This window comes from Embiotoca jacksoni, unplaced genomic scaffold (genome assembly GCF_022577435.1).
Source record: "Embiotoca jacksoni isolate LCO1_2020_lvr unplaced genomic scaffold, fEmbJac1.0.p SCAF_1, whole genome shotgun sequence".
NCBI classification, from domain to species: domain Eukaryota; kingdom Metazoa; phylum Chordata; class Actinopteri; family Embiotocidae; genus Embiotoca; species Embiotoca jacksoni.
This window is the reverse complement of record NW_027185229.1, coordinates 24,404,082-24,421,132: the sequence shown is the minus strand read 5'-3', so window position 1 is coordinate 24,421,132 and position 17,051 is coordinate 24,404,082. Positions and strand designations below refer to the sequence as shown.

Here is a 17,051-nt window from a genome sequence, read left to right as displayed (position 1 = left end):
AGTAGCAAAGGTAATACGCTTTCTTTTACAAGACCATTCAAAACAAAGTTACACAAGAATGATCATGAATTATCAAAATAATTTTAAAAATAGACTAAAACACTATGTTTTACACCTGTTTTAGCCACAGTCCGTCACTCTGCTAAACAGTTAACATGTTCAATAACACTGGACCTTTTGCACTACACCCAACTGCATCAGCACCATTTGCACGAGGTGCAATTGCACTATTGTTTAGGTGTATACAGTATGTGTATATATGTTTATATGTCTATTTCTGTCTGTTTTTAGTTTTTGCAGATTGAGAGAGAAGTTACAACCCGAGTCAAATTCCTTGTATGTGTAACATACCTTGTCAATAAAGCTGATTCTGATGAGAAAAGACAAAAGAAATTGCACTAAGTAAATAAAACAGACAAGACATACTAAACTTAGAAAAACAAAAGCAATACATTTTTAAGGTATTAAGAATGTATCATTTATTTAAACTACTATAAATTGATCATTGTATCATACAATGATTTCTCTATTTATAACTTTGGCCCGCAAAGAGTTCATTCCAGAATCTGAATTTATGATGTCTTCTTTCCCTGATTGTATTTAGAAATGTGTTAAACTTGTGGGAAAAAAAACATGTATAATGTGAAGGAAAAGCAACAAGGAGGTAAAGAACAAAGTATAGCGATGGAGCTCCAGATTGTTAGGGGTCAGCAGTCACAGCTGGTCTGAACTACAGATATTTAAATAGCTTTTTTTTACGTGTTTTATACAGATAAATAATTATTTTGTGCTGTCCCAAGAGTTAACACTGAATAGTATCTTAACAACATGTAAAAATGAACAGTTTGATGCTCATATTTCTTATATAATGTTCTTAACTGATTATATTTGTGACACATTTGCAAAACTCTTCAAAAACATGTGGAAAGTGTGTGATCTAGATCTAATTATGGATTCCATTTCAGCAGTTGTGCTGAATCGTGTGCAAATAATGCTGCGCAGGTTGGACAGCTTTGGAAAATGAGGTGCTGCAGAGCCAACGCCTCAACCAATCAGCATTGCCATCGTTTACCTGAAGCATTTCCCTAGATTTTCTTCCCTGTTTACCGCCAATTACACGGGAGATCAACACTTTAAAGACAAGTCCCCTCTTGTCTCAAATGATTACCCTGAAACTCTTCTCAACAACAGACCACTGCTCCATAAGTCCTTCACAGGTCTGAAGCAAACAACAACGAACCATGTTTCAAGACGTTTCTCAAACCGAGTCACCTTCCGATTTACCTGCTTTCCTACAGAAGAGGCAAAAATTAACCTTGGACTATAATCGGAGCTGTCGTCTAGACACAGGAAATCCGCAGAGTGTTCTCCATGTTGTTGGCACCGCCTTGAAGGCGAAACTGAACAGGTAAACTGAATGGTTGCGAACGAGACCCTGATACAAACTACTCAGTACGCACATGTTTTATTAATAACGCTGATAGTGGTGCCACAATAAATGTGGATTCATAGCCGTGGATGCAGTTATCACTATTTCTGCAATAGCCTATGTGAAAATATACTATACCGTTTTCTATGTTGTTACTAACTTGTAATCAGGTATTTGTAAATATGCAAATAGTATTTTTTTTTTTTCCTCGAAGTGAACTCAGAAGAAATAGTGGTGATGACTATACACTAAGAGACGGATATGGGAAAAGAGGGTGGGTGGAAGGGGTGGGGCTGACATTTGTGTGGCCAATCACCGCACAGAGCCTTAAACCTCTAGTCGGCATACCTGCAGCCTTCATAATCGCTTGCTGCCCTCAGGTCAGACCGTCTAAGGCTTCACTTCCTGGTAACGGTAGCGCTCGCCGTGCATTTACTGCCAGTGAACAGCCAGTGTGTCTCGCGCACTTCGGGAGGGCTGCAGCCATGATTCACCCCCGGACTCTCAGGGTAGATTATGACAAAACTACAAGCATTGTATGCGTGGTCGGCTCGGAACTTAACTTGAACCTGGACAGGTAGGCACCTGCTCAACCACCTGCCAATTACAGACAACACTCACATTGATCACCTGGACTTGGTAAGGTGTATTGTTTGGGGAACTTCCGTATTCTGAGCATATTTTATCCTGACAACATGCATACTGTATTCTGGTCTGTTGAGTGCCTATTCGTGTTTTTATTTAAAAAAAAAATATTTTTATGATGAACTGCTCAGTAGACTGAGCTGAAAGTTTAGACGTGATCTAATAGTTGAAATCTTGATTTTTCTAAAACACCCACTGATGATAATCAGGTCTTTAAACTAATGCAGTGGTACACTGTAACATCCCTGCAAACAAACTCTGCCTTGGTGGAATTTATAATGTCCAGTTAGTGGTGAAACTGTTTTAGACATCTGTTCAACTTTATAGTAAATTTGGCAACAAATAGTGTTGTTGCATTACAACATAATATGTAAGTTATACTGAGAAGTGTGTCGAATATTTTGTGCGCCTTATTTATATCAATAGGAAGAGACTTAACCCTCGTGTTGTCTTTGGGTCAAAATGACCCGCAGCTGTGTTCAACCAAGTTCTATTTTATTTCTATATTTTTATATTTTTTTAGGATCATTGGTCATCATTCTTTAAAGAAACCCTCACAGCCTCCTTGTCACCAATGATCCCAAAAAAATATGAAAATAAAATAGAACTTGGTTGAACACAGCTGCAGGTCATTTTGACCCAAGGACAACACAAGGGTTAACATTAGAAGGAAGAAGAGGTAGGCACTTGGATTCCTCCTGTCCACACCTTCAATCAACACCTTTCTAAAAGAGTTTAGACAAAAACTGAATGTAAAACTGAAAAAATTTCCCCTCGGGGATTAATAAAGTAAATACCTACCTACCTACCTACCTAAAACTTTCTTATACGTAGAAGGATTGTCGCATTAAACTGCATTATACCAAATAAATTGGCAACTGGAGCGTGTAATAATTCCATTATTTAACCCACAGGATATCATTGGTATGCAGATCCTGGTGGTGGCAGACCTCATAGTCTTTTGCTTTGTACAGTGGAGAGAATCAGCTGCCCTTTGTTGTCACTGTCAACAGGAGAGACTTTGTTTTTCCAAAGAAACATTCTGTTCATTCAACCAAATGCCAGCCTACACAACACAACAAAGCAAGGCTGAACTGCCAAGCGGACAGTGTGGGAGACTGGCACACGGCCCGGACCCCTCGGGCCTCTACTGGGTTTTCAAAATATCTCAAAATACAAGTCTGATATGATTTGACAGACACTGTCAAGTAAAGACAAAATCTTAAAGAATAGGTTCATTTTTTTGAGTCTATTTTAAAGAAATACTCAAACTATACATTGGCTGAGTTACTGGCCAATGTGTGAAATGCACAAATAAAGCTAATACAAGTCTTCAGCAGTCTAGAAAATAAGTTAGAGAAATTATAGGGGTATATTCCACAGTATCAGCCCACTGTAACTCAACAAGGAAAACTCCCATCACTGACATCGCGATCATTACAGAGAAGCATCTCCTCACACTCAGTATGAACAGGAGTAATTACCACCAATAACTCTTTCTATGTATAGATGACATATAGGCTTAAAACAGTGTGAATCTAACAGCTCCATAAGTTCAGTTCACGTGACCTCTAAACAACTCTGTGATAACGTTACTGCATTATGACATTACCCTGAGCTCAACTGGTAGTATAATATGGGATTATCAAGTGTCTTGCGCCTGTAGGCATGCTTTCAGCTCACACTAATAGCCTGAAAGCTTCAGAGTAAATGGAAACATAGATGTATTTTAACTGTAATTAGTTCAGTCAGGCCTGGCAGGTGATGCCTGTCTGCTGCAATTCTTTATTCTGTCTCTCATAAACTGAATATGTTTTGTATTTGATATTTTTTAAACGATAAACAATACAGACTAACTTCATCATGACTACAGCTGCTATATTGGTGTGCCACCTGTTAGGAAATATGAGCTGGTGGCTTGTTTGCACATGTCAGTTCTCTCTAGTTTTTGTATAAACAAATTTACTCTTAGAAAAGGAATATATTATTTTTTATTAAAGTCTTCTTTGTATGTCTAATATTCACCAAAATGTATTGGTTTTTAGGAGTGCCCCTCCCAGCTCCAAGTTCTTCTCTGTGAAGTGCACTTCCAATGTTCGGTATATCATCAGCCCTCCGCCTCAGGAGACATCCCACCTCTCCCCCATCCCACTCAGTGAGAACTCAGTGCTACTGATCAGCATGAACTATGCCAGTCAGTATGAAAATGATGCCAAGGTAAAGTAGGACAAAAAGGTGTAACGACAGTGATGTCACAAATTAATGTCATATTTCTTAATTTTTCTGAGAACCGATCTACCAAACGAGTCATGTGGCGCATTAAAGAAAACAAAACCCTCAGGTGCATGATTCAAGTTCATGTGAAAACATGCTCATGTCACAATCCTAAAACTGCACACTCTGCAGCGTGATTCAAGCTCATGTGAAAACATACTCATGTCAAAATCATAAATTATTTGTACCCAGATGATGCAATTAGTCTTTTTTTGGAATAAAGCAGTTTTCCTGAAACGCCACCCTCCCTGCAGTGTTTGTACTTTCAGCTCATTTTAATTGATTCATAGCTTTGCATTGTACAACTCATAATCATAAAATGTATTAAATGTGAAATTTATTTCATATTTGCTTAAGATTTGACAATAAAAGTGGTATCAAATACAGCCATTTTCTGCACATCAACAACTTGTACTTTTTTTTTTCACAAGCTATCTGTCCGTTACTACGGGGAGAATAACGATGTCTTAGGGAGAGCAGTCCTGCATCTGACAGCTGTTGGTAAGTTATATTGTTATATGGAGTATGATACAGTATATAATAAAACAATAGCTGTACTGGGATCTGAGTCACTGTCTGTAATAATATGGCCATGCAAGAACAAGCTTTGATAAACAAGATGTGTCTGTCACACAGAGATCTCTCTGGATGTGGATGCTGACAGAGATGGCAGGGTGGAGAGAAACAACCCTAATAAGGTGATTTTTTTTTTTTTAGACTGCAGGCTAAATATGATGGCTAATAGTTTGTATTTTTTCTTGCTTGAGGCCATAGTCAAAGACCAGTAAAGTTTTGCCTCAACATATTAGTAAACTTTTTTACTTCATTTAACTTTGATTTATTTCTTCACATTTTTCCATCAGAAGTCAAATGAAAATGTTTTGCCGCCCATTTTTGACTCGGCAAACTTTATTTTATGAATATTTTAATTGTTTTTTTTAGAAAAGTTGTCATTCATTCACTTGTCTGTTTGGTTGAAAATCTGTTAGGTATCCTGGAAATGGGGTCCTGATGGGCATGGCGCCATCCTTTTGGTCAACTGTGACTCCGAGAAGATCTTCAAGAAGAAACCAGACCACGAAAAGGACTACGTCTCCACAGTGTCTGGTAAAACAGAACCAGTACAGTTTCCCATTCAACAATGAATACTCTTATCTTACTCTTTTCCTTCCCTTTGGGCTGAGAAATTTCTCAACTATTGTCAAAATTAAAAGGCCAATAATGCAAATTTTGTTTTTACAAAGTCAGCAGATGCAAACAGAGATATGGTCAAACTGGTCTGATAAAGAAAAATCTTGAGTGTGAGTTTAGAGGGCAGGTCGATAAATTGGGCTCTCAAATGTCTTTGCAGTGGACAAACCAGTAGGACTGAAATTTGAGAGGTTATTATGTACCCTTGTTTGTAGTTGTCATGAATATTGCAGCACGTTGACACTAGTATTTAGCTTCAGAGTTAAAGAAGTATTTTAAACAAAGGTATGTCATGTTAGTGTTCCATGAGCCATTGGAATCTAAAGTATCTACAACTGAATTACATACATGAAGAACATGAACTTGACATTTACAGATCTGAAGGACATGTCAGTCATGGTGCTGCGGACCAAAGGCCCCACCAAACTCCCAGAGGGCTACAAGCTCACCATGCACATCTCTCAGGGGGATGCAGAGAGTGTCCGAGTCTTCAGATCCAGATCTTCTAATGTGGTGAATAATAGCCTGGGTGAGTAAAGATTAGAGCTCAGAAAAGCCTCCAAAACAGATGATGTAAGGTGCTGTACCCTTTGTTATTCTGTATCTCTAAACCTATTTCAGTAATGTTTTAATTTTTCAAATGAAGCAGCTAAATATTCAAACATTGTTTATGTTGTTCTTACTTCAACAGAGAAACTATTTCAGCGCTTTGTGAAGGACTATCCACTGGTCCTGAGCAGTGAGGTCCTGTCCCAGGAAGTGCCTTACGTTGGGGGCGAAGCAGAGATGAACCTTTATGTGGAGGGCCTCAGGTTCCCTGACAAAGACTTCGATGGACTCCTCACCATCAACCTCAGTCTGTTAGAGCCCATCTGTGCTGTAAGACCTGCAGCATAATATCCATAATTTTACTCTACTACTTTACTTTCTCTAATACTTTATAATATTTTCAATATTATATTCAATATTTCCTTATTTTGTTTAACATAAAATATAGACTAAAACACATGATTCAAGTATTTGTGATGAAATTGTTTTGAAAAATTAAAACAATAATATAGTTTGACAAATAACCTAAACTCAAAGTCCACTTGATAGTTCTTTTTAGAGCTTTCAGACAAAACTTACCATCTTTTTCTGATCTTACTCATCTTTCGGCTGTTCCTGTTAAGAGTCGCCACTGCAGATCGTCCATTTCCACCTCTTCCTGCTCTCTGCATCTTTCCTTGTTGTGCCAACCGCCTGCATGTTCATCACATCTATAAACCTAATCTTTGTCCTTCCTCTTGCCTGGCAGCTCCATCTTTAGCGCCCTTCCTCCACTCCAAACTATCTCAATCTTGCCTCTCTCACTCCAAACCATCTAATCTGAGCTGTCCCTCTAATATATTCATTCCTAATCCAGTCCATCCTCTTAAAAATCGTATCTTCAACTCTGCAACCTCCAGCTCCAACTCCACCTCTTGGGTTTTCATCAGTGTCACCGCCTCAAAAACAATACAATATGTAACTGGGCTCTTTTACACATTGTAAACCTTCCCTTTTATTCTTGCTGGTACCCTTCTGTTGCAAATCACTCCGGACACTCTTCCCTACAAACTCTAATCGGCCTGTAGTCTCTTCTTCACCGCTCGTTACTTTGAACTTCAGACCGCAATTATTTTAACTTATCTGACTTCGACACAGCTCCCGGGGATGAACAGGCCAGTGCACTCTCAGTGCCGGAAAGGCATCCGTTGTAAATCCTATGCCAAATCAAATATGCAGAACATAAATCAGATTTCCACAGCCGTTCTTTGATGACCTAGTTAAAAACTCCCAATAAAGCTAGTATGTGGATCTTTTAATCTCAATAATAACTTTACTAAATGACAAACGTTAGATTGGAGTAAAGCTAGCAGTACTCTGTAGCCTTTCTCATGTTTCGACAGGGTCTTCCCGAGACGCCCATTTTCACAGACAAGGTGGTGTTCAGAGTGGCACCGTGGATCATGACACCCAACACCCTCCAGCCTGTGGAGGTGTTTGTCTGCAGGTAAGAGCAGCCTGATGAATAATAAAGATGATGGTGACAGAAGATGCGTCAACAGAGTGTTACAGTGTTACCACATCCCCCTAAATTTAATTTCTTATTACCAAGAAAGCCGTTCATGACAATGAGTTTTCAGTTTGAAGTACTGTCTGCCTGTGGTTGCTTTCTCAGCACATCTGATAACTACCAGTTCCTGAAAGGAATGAAGAACCTTGTTGCGAAGAGTGGGTACAAGCTGAAGATTTGTCATGAGTATCTGAACAGAGGAGACCGCTGGATGCAGGTTAGAAAACTAAATGTGTCACCGATTTCAGCTTTACCTGTTCCAAACGGTAATTATTTGTTTCTGGTTCATACCTATTACTGATTGTGGGAACTCCTTTGCTTGGATTTCTTTTGTTTTCTTTTCAATAAATGTTATAAATTGCTCATATTTGCAAAATATGAGAGACTTTAGAGTGTGGGAAGCTTTTGGTCAGAACAAACCCAGTCATGAGGTTTATTTTAAACCGCAACTACAGTGACAGTAATATACATTTCGTAATCTCTACATGACAAAACTAAAGAGGAAGAATGAATAAGCAATGAACCTGAAAAAATTTCTCAGAAAAAAACAAGTCATCTTGTTTCATCAGTATCATCAGTACTTTATAACCAATGACTGGAAAAAGTATGCGTCTTTGAACCAGACGATATCATGTTTATATGGAAAAATGTCACGTAGTCCAACCATCGTGAGAGAGAAAAGCCAAAAAGGAAAAATTTACATGAAACCTTAAAAAATATATATTACACACACACATCTTCAAAATATTTATGAGTTAAAATCCTCTTATAACAACTAATGGCATGAGGACAGCAGGTATTTCACTCGCATCTATTTTTCAGGATGAACTGGAGTTCGGTTACATCGATTCACCTCATCACCGGTTTCCTGTTGTTCTGGATTCCCCCAGAGATGGAAAACTCCAGGACTTTCCATATGATGAACTGCTGGTGAGAGAGGACTCTGATATCTTTTAATATTAAATGTTTAGAGAGACATCATTTAGAGAGGAGAGAGTTTCACTGTGCTCACTTGTAATCCTGAGTTTTTTCAATTAGGGAGATATTATTTTAAAAACAGGAATTTATTAACTAAATTCTTCTGCATAAAAAAACTCAGACAAAACTTCAGACATAAATTATTGTATTTCTTGCATGTCTGGAAGAGGGTCTTTTAATCATCTTTACATCTTCAGGGCCCTGACTTCGGCTATGTGACGAGGGTGGCCCAGGAAAAAGACGTGAGCAGTCTGGACTCGTTCGGTAATCTGGAGGTCAGTCCTCCCGTCACTGTGAACGGAAAAAAATACCCCCTGGGCAGAATCATCATTGGGGTCGCCTTCCCTACGTGAGTTTGTAAAAAAATTCACAGTCAGTTCCTGATTTATGAATAATCTATGCACGAGTAGCTTTTCATGTGATGAATAAAGCCAGTTCATGTTGTAAGAGAGCAGTACAATGAAAAGAGAATGTGACAGAGGATATGTGAATACTCACATCTCGTTTTATTCTTTAAGGGCAACTAAAGGACGAAATATGACCAAAGTGGTTCAAGACTTCTTGTGGGCTCAGAAGGTTCAGGAACCCATTGCCTTGTTCTCCGACTGGCTCCTTGTCGGCCACGTCGATGAATTCATGACTTTTGTGCCTGCACCCGACAGAAAGGTAAACAGAAACAAGTCAACTGCTGAGCTAAAATATAAAAATACTTTGCTGTTACTGGCTGATACTGACAAGCTGTTACCGTTACTGTGGGATTGTATAATCCGTCTGGATATCAGCGCGCCGGTGTTATCTTTGTCTCTTGTCACAGGGCTTCCGACTGCTGCTGGCCAGCCCAGACGCAGGCTACAAACTATTCAGAGGCTTACAGTACGATGGACACGGACAAGCCCAGCTGTTTGAGGGTAGGTCTGTCTTCGGCAAGAGAGCAATTTACCAATAAAAAAATAAAATCATCATATAATTCTTAACACTTCCTCTGTACAATGTTTCCTAAAAGGTTTGCGTGATGAAAAACCGATGACAGTGGATGAAATACTTAACGACGAAAGTCTCAAGGCTGAAAATAACTATGTGCAGGTGAGTGGGATTGTAAATTTACATTCAAACCAAAGAAAGATAATAATGGACTTGTTCAGTCTGTCAAAATTCAAGCACAGCAGTTAGAGTCCGCACTGCACAGCCAGACATTACTTGTATCTAAAGGTTTAATACCTCATTCACACTATGGGCATTAATATGCTGCTTTAACGGCTTCCATTCTTAAACAGGACTTAAACAGGATTTTGGAACCTGGCTGCAGAGATTTGCTCCCATTCAGCCAGAACAGCTTTAGTGAGAGCCTAACTGATGTTGGGTGATAAGGCCAGGCACACTGTCAGCATTTCAGTTAATCCTACAGGTGGTGGATATGGATAAGGTCAGGATGCAGGAGTGTTCAGATTTGTTTTTAAATCGGAACTACGGGACTAAATCCTGACCAGCAGCCGCATATTTATTATTCCGTCTCCATTAATAAAATACAGTTGGCACTATGCATTCAGGCAACAGGCTTCCAGTCAAACTACGATCTATCAGAAAGCCAGGATGTATAGAAGGATTCGTGTGTGAAGACGGTATATTTCCACTGCTCTTGAGTGCAACTGCTGTGTGCTTGGCATCGCTGACCTGTGTCCTGTGTGCCCCCACTTGTTTTTAAGTTGTGATCAACAGTTCTTTTGCTGCTTCCAGAGGCAATTGTCCTTTCTCACTACCAAGTATAAAACAGTTTTTACACACTATGTGCTTCACTATCCAGCGGCCAATGAGTTATACAGCTTTACAAGCTGGCTCCGTGATATTTGCACTTCACTATGAGAGCACAGGGCAAATGTAACTGGTCTAGTGATGTCGAACTGACTTGGTGAAAAGATGGCACTGAGCTCAGCTGTTTGTCAAAGTTAAATGCTCAGATGTATGCTGGATTTTCTGGACCGGTTTGCAATTAATGGGGCTAAAGCAGCTAAACCTACAAATTAGGAGTGGTGTCCACATATTATTGTCTACATATTGTAGATTGTGTTTGAAGCAAGGGGAGACCAAACAAAAGTGCAGGCATATGATGCCCTAGATTAAATCAAAGCAGATATTATGTGCGATGTCTTTTTTTTAACCACCTGCTTTTTCATAGAGCTGCATTGACTGGAACAGAGATGTACTGAAGAGAGAGCTGGGCCTGGATGATGACGACATTATTGACCTCCCGATCCTCTTCAAGTTGGAAGAGGAGAAGAACAAACAGTACAGAGCAGTGGCTTACTACCCCGATATGGTGTGTATAGCGATATTACTTTGATAATGTTTCAGCCATTGAAGCTGCCATCAGTTGAATATTAAGTGAATCTAGGAGCTAATAGCTCTCCTCCACCTCCAGGTGAACATGATCGTCTTAGGGAAAAACCTCGGCATCCCGAAGCCCTTTGGCCCCAAGGTGAATGGGCGCTGTGCTCTCGAGGCCGAGATGTGCTCCCTGATGGGGGGCCTGGGCCTCAGCTGCACCTTCATCGACGACTTCGCCTCCTACCACAAACTGTTGGGGGAGGTGCACTGTGGCTCCAACGTCCGCAGGGAGCCGTTTGACTTCCAGTGGTGGAACCTGCAGATGTGAAGAAAAGCTGAGATGGAGACAGGTTAAAGGTTGTAATCTTTAAGATTTCAGTTTTGGTTAGTTATGTGACACACCTGATTACCACGGTAGCAGCCAGAACTTCTTAATCCCACACTTCATTATAAATACAACATTAGATTTGGTTGCATTGCTTAAAAAAAAAGAACAAAAAAAAGAGGTGATAATAGCGATAAGGGGAGCCGAGGAGCATTTTCTAAGAGCAAAACCAAAGCTACTAATACTTTGCTGTTCCTGTGACTGCTTCACAGTAGAAGTTACCCAGTAGCTACCCAGTGGCTACCCAGTCTACTGGGTAGAAGTTTTACCAACTGCATGTTTTTAAATGTGACGCAACAGCAGCAGGAACTTATCACTTTGCATTAGCAGCATCTTAGTATAATTCTGAAATCATGTAAACAAAGTGCAGAGCAATCATTTAGGCTAGTTCATGCTTTGTTTCCCGTGAATCCCTTGTGCCTTGTGAAGCAAAGTTGTAACTAGCAAAAAAATAAAGGCACAGAGAGGTTATAACAGAATGTAAATACAATGAGAAGGCTGAGGCTCAAAAATGTGAATGGTGTCAAACACAGGACTAGATTTCATGAAAATCTTAATGCTTATAATCTTCAACAGGCAGAAGGAGGGGGTTGTTTGCATAGACGATATGAAAGCATATCATAGACCCTATTGTTTATTAAAAAAAAAAAAAAAAAAAAAAAAAAAAAAAAACAATATCAAACAATAGAAGAGAGACTATTTTCTGTCAAAGCCTCGTCTTATCTCCGTCTTAAAAATAATGAACTGCTCAATTTTCTTATCATTTTGAAATACGTGCCTCATTGTCAAAACACTCGCACAGTAACTATCAGCATTCATTCAGCAATAATTACCTGGGGACTGGATCTATTGTCTGCATCTTCATCTTTATTAAACATTTCTGTTGGCTTCTTTTACAAAAAAAGATGTAAAGCAATATTTACAAACAAGTCTTTTGAACGAGGGCTTAAGCAAACTGTTTACAAGAACAGAAATACAATCATTTGAATTGAGCACATAGAAGATTCGCTCCCAATGTTGTTGTGGTTGTCAGCCACTGGCATACAGTGCAAGCACATAGATGAATGTTAACCACATAGTGATGTGCTATAATAATATAGAGCCACAAGAGGGCAGACTTCATCTACTCAAGCATTTCCAAGGAAAATAATTTTAAATAATCTTTTTTTGATTTAAAAAGCTGTCAAACAAATGTTTTGTTACTAATTATTATGATTTTTTAAAAATGTTTCTTTACTGTTTTTTTTTTTTAATAATCTGCAGCTATTAGTAGCTTGATGGATACAGTATTGACTTTGTTTTGCATTTGGTCCAGTGTCTTAAACCTTTTGTAACTTCACAAACTTTAAATGCCGTCATTGATTCTCCACAGACAATAAATGTCCGCGTCAGTCATGCCACTAAATTAAAACGACTCCTTGTATCAGTTCTTTCCTTTGTAGCAAACTGAAAACAGGAAAAAGCTTCTCTGCTCAGTAAAGGTGAGCTGTTTCAGGCTCAACTTTACTGTGATATGGAATCGACACAGTATCACCATTCACCGGGGCAGAAACGTCCAAATAAATGCATTTCTGCCCAGGTTTACATTCAAGCCATCTGGCAACGCAGTGCCTTTAAGTATTTCCTTCCTTCAAAGCAGCTTACGTGACACAATCATAAAGGCAACTTCAAGACGAATCACAGTGTAATTCATTTTCGGCAACAAATCTTTTTGTTTTTGTTTGTTTTTTTCAAAATGGTCAGCATTTTGGAAATAACTCAGAAAATGCAGTGCTTAGGTCACGTAACACATATTACACTTTACAAATAAAGTAGGAGAAGGGTGACGTTTGGCTCTCTATCAGCAATGTACACTTCAGTCTGGAGATGTTGGCTGGTTTTCATTAAAACACAAATCACGTGGACAACACCTCTATGTCAAGCATGGCACCAGTGTACAGAGGAGAGGATTTTGGCAAGCAGATTTACACCATGCACATTACCGTTGTACACACACCCCTACACAGACATCGACAAGTGGGGTGTGACAAAGAGCAATTTGGAAACAAAAGTCTAAACAGCAGTACTTCAAAGTGTAGCTTGAGGATGCATGTTGCTGGTTGGGGCACAACAGTAATTCTGTTTTTGACTAAAATTATCTCAATGGAGCCTACATTTCTGTTAAAATAGTTCTTTGTTTTACTAGAGGTTTACTGCAGCACAAATTTTATTGTGGCGTATCTCACCCTCCACCCACGTATGCAATGGGTGAATGATGCTTTTACGGCCACCAACAACAGCATCATGAAAGTACCCTCGACCAAAACATGACCAACTCGGTGAAGCTGTTGTAAAACACAACAAATATTCACTGCAGAATACTCAGACAAGAAGAAGAATAGATTGTCAATAAAACACAAAACGTGGCCCAACAGACAGCCACACACGCACACAAACCCGGTACATCAAAGTTAAACCCATGTACAATATCACAGTGGGATGTGAGTTTGACGTTTAAAAAAGAAAGAACATTTTCCTCTGTAGTACAACTCTTACAGCTGAACAAACACCATTTGTTTGAGCTGTCTTGGTTTCTTTCACTAATTTTCTCAGTCACGAGATTAAAACCCCCATTCAAATCCTGATCTTTAAAAGAGGACACACACTGTTTGAGTGTTTACAGTAAGAATGTGGTTTTGAGGCATACTGGCCTGAAGAAAGAGCAGGCAGGCAGACTTACTGTGCTAAACCAGCTGACAGTCAGGGGAGATGCTGCATGGGAGTGGAGGTCTCTTTTCCTTTGCCGTGAGCACTCGAGGAGGTTACCACATGGAGATGGAATGAGGCCAATAGGTAGGTACATGTCCTCGGAGCTGGGTGTCTGTCATGACATTCAGCTGATCCATGCCAAACGTACAACTGAAGATTTGTCAGTGTCCTGATCTGGCTTCTAACTGTGCTCCTTTTCTGCATCAGTGGTGGAGTTCACATGCCCTTGGCTTGTTTTTCTGGCAAAAGATGCCTCTTATGGGAATGCTGAGGCAAAGTAAGAGAAATGGGAGATACAAAAATTAACATAGAGGAGACTGGGGTGAATGAGGCAACACAATTTGAGAAAAATGCAGAAAATACATATGTAATACAGTCATTACAGACAAATATTATGTCTAACCTGAAAATGGACGTCGATGTTGGGATGAGAGAGTGGCTAACAGTTCTGCATACAGATATGGAGAGATGTTGGCACAGTTAATATCAAATACGACAGCACAAAACACCAGTAAGGCTGCCACTAATTATCATTTTGAATGAATCACCCAGGGGTCTCCGACTTTTTTTTCCTCAGAGAGCTACTTTGACAAAATAAAAGTCAGAGAGCTACATGAGTAACTCATAAAATTTATTCACAGCTGCGCTCCACCAAACCAGCTGAATAAGCTTCTTGTATGTGAAGAATAACAAAAGGATACTCAACACACATACTCAACTCAAGCTTGCAAGCTACTGGTTGAGAGACTCCTGAATTATTCTGTCTATTATAGTTATTCTAGCACTGAGACTAACGATGGCAATCATGGTCTGTTGTTATTAAATATTTCTTCTTTTTTTTTTTTTTTACAGTTATTTACTGTTCCAATAGGATAAAGCCTAGCGACTTTGTGATCCCCTGACTTTCCTGTAGAACAACCAGGCCAAAGTTTCACAGTCAAAATTTGCACATACATCCATCCTTCCCAGAAGATGTGATCGAATAATTTCGATGTCCAATACTTTAACTTATAACTTAACACTTGCAACATGAATGACATTCCCATCAGCCTCAGCTGTTTGTTGTGTATTTTGTTTAGCATGCTAACAAGCTAAACTAAGTCGGTTAACATACTAAATATTACACCTGCTTAACATCAAAATGTAAAGCATTGATAATATTAATTTACTGAAGTTAGCGTTTAGCTTCAGGTGACTGGCACCACTATACTTTAAGTCTTGATGATGCATTGCTCACTGTATACAGAAAACAGTAAAAAAAAAAAAAACCACAAAAAAACAGTCCACAACAATGTCCCAGAACATTTTCATATTTGAGCTGAAAGTTGTGAATATTCGGCCTTTCTATTCAATAAACGGCTCAGTGGGGTCATTAATCAGATGCCAAGCACTTTGTCTCACCGATGAGAACTTGTGCTCCTGCTGGGGGCGCTCTGTCTTTGGCCGGCTGTCTGTCCCTTTTGGCTCTGAAGTCTTCACTCCGTCTAGTTGCTGCTGAAGACGTGAAGCTGCTGGGAGGAAGGGGACAGATGTGTGGCTGTCTTGGTTAATAAACTCAAGCATATAATGCTGCCAGCTGTTCTAGCGGGAAAAAGCAAAAGATTAACAGTTAAAAAAAAACAAAAAAACATTTGCTGCACTGCAGCAATTGCGTGTGCAAATCACATAAATTTGGAGTGCCATACATTTTAGGCAGAGTAAACTTTAATCATTGAAGAAGAGTTTGTTGAGACTTTGTCTTCTATTGTTGGCAGTGAGCTCCTTTGGTGCAGCTGAGGTGAAATTCATCACTCAAGGATGTTGTGATATTAATTGCTCAGGAAGCAGAGAGTGTTATTCTTATATCTGCCTCGTCTAACTTTTCCCCAGATAGCCAGGATATGTGAAACAGTCCACCTTTTGGTAACTTGCCTGATTCTTCAGGCTATCACTGGCCTAGTAATGTGAGCCCTTCTCTGACAAACTCACCTGGAAAACTTCCTTGGCTGGTACTGCATGCACTGTCCTCCCCCCCAGAGCTGTACACAAACGAGTCTCTTTTGACTGGCGTAGTAACACAAGACACACTTTCCTGTAAGAAGGGTGAAGGAAGTTTGAAACATTTTCTTTCTTTTTTTTTACCAACAATGGAAATCAAGACAAATCAGACAGGACAATCATAACCACACCTCCATTCCATGATCACATTTGTATTTGTCTTTATCTCTTTTTAGATGCAAATGCTGCAAGTGAGTGAAGTGGATAAATACATTAATATGTATTACAGTGAAAAACAATTTTTAGACCAGTCATTACTGGGATATGGTATAATCCATCATGCCTTCTCACACCCCTTGCTTCAATTGTTTTGGTAACAGGAAACAACATTTGATCATACTTTTCAAATAGTAAAAGTGAGACAAAGGCTAATGGAACCACAAATGTGTTACCAGTGTTAAAAGCACCTTGCTTGTTTTGGTTTTCTGGGTGTGACATTCATGTAGGCCCTTTATAACCTGTTATGTCTGCCTGTCTCTACCCACCAGTCCAGTGTCGTAGTCCTCCTCAGCTTCGTGCTCCTCCACAACGCTGGCAAAGCTACTGGCATTGGACGACGAGCGGGAAAGGTCCTGAGCCTCAGGGATTGATGGTGCCCTGCAACACATCGCCAAACTACACACCTGGGTCACTCTAACCACAATAATTTGCTCCATTTTTTGCTTTATTTCAGAGCCCCACCCTCAATTCCCTGAAGTGGCACTTTTAAGAAAGGTGACAGGGGTGTATTTGCACTGCAGTCTAAAAACATTAACAATAATTTGGTGGCTTGTTGCATTAAAATGGCTGGAAACACTTATGATTACAGGAGCAGTCATCCAAGTAATAAAGTCATTCTTCCTGACTGTATAAATGCATCCCTTTGCCTCCTACCCAAGAGATAATCACCACAAATAACTCCTCATTTTGTGTGAGTATAATATATTATGCTATTCTATAATAAA

General features: G+C 39.5%; 2 protein-coding genes across 19 annotated transcripts in view; one reads left to right on the top strand and one right to left on the bottom strand.

Moving 5' to 3' along the window:
- Positions 1 to 1,181: 1,181 nt before the first annotated feature.
- Positions 1,182 to 11,997, top strand: padi2 (peptidyl arginine deiminase, type II). Of its 2 annotated transcripts, none has more exons than XM_069149311.1 (16): positions 1,182 to 1,408; positions 4,120 to 4,291; positions 4,780 to 4,849; positions 4,985 to 5,046; positions 5,338 to 5,455; positions 5,916 to 6,068; positions 6,231 to 6,418; positions 7,471 to 7,574; positions 7,743 to 7,854; positions 8,460 to 8,567; positions 8,813 to 8,964; positions 9,134 to 9,281; positions 9,430 to 9,523; positions 9,619 to 9,698; positions 10,789 to 10,929; positions 11,032 to 11,997. In XM_069149311.1, the coding sequence occupies exons 1-16, from the start codon at positions 1,242 to 1,244 to the stop codon at positions 11,263 to 11,265; spliced, it is 2,103 nt and encodes a 700-aa protein (XP_069005412.1). In that variant the 5' UTR covers positions 1,182 to 1,241; the 3' UTR covers positions 11,266 to 11,997. The 2 variants fall into 2 exon arrangements, with proteins under 2 accessions (XP_069005412.1, XP_069005416.1); XM_069149315.1 differs by lacking the exon at positions 1,182 to 1,408 and adding an exon at positions 1,801 to 2,006.
- The window catches only part of rap1gapb (RAP1 GTPase activating protein b), a 92,259-nt gene continuing 87,179 nt past the window's right edge, over positions 11,972 to 17,051 (bottom strand). For 10 of the 17 annotated variants that reach the window (XM_069149288.1, XM_069149154.1, XM_069149196.1 and 7 more), the window contains 5 exons: positions 16,593 to 16,722; positions 16,039 to 16,141; positions 15,472 to 15,581; positions 14,474 to 14,518; positions 11,972 to 14,337 (listed from right to left, as the gene is read on the bottom strand). In XM_069149288.1, coding sequence (XP_069005389.1) covers positions 14,510 to 14,518; positions 15,472 to 15,581; positions 16,039 to 16,141; positions 16,593 to 16,722 — 352 coding nt within the window. In that variant the 3' untranslated portion in view covers positions 11,972 to 14,337; positions 14,474 to 14,509. The remainder of the gene's footprint in view (positions 14,338 to 14,473; positions 14,519 to 15,471; positions 15,582 to 16,038; positions 16,142 to 16,592; positions 16,723 to 17,051) is intronic. The other 7 variants (XM_069149172.1, XM_069149205.1, XM_069149233.1 and 4 more) reach the window with 2 other exon arrangements.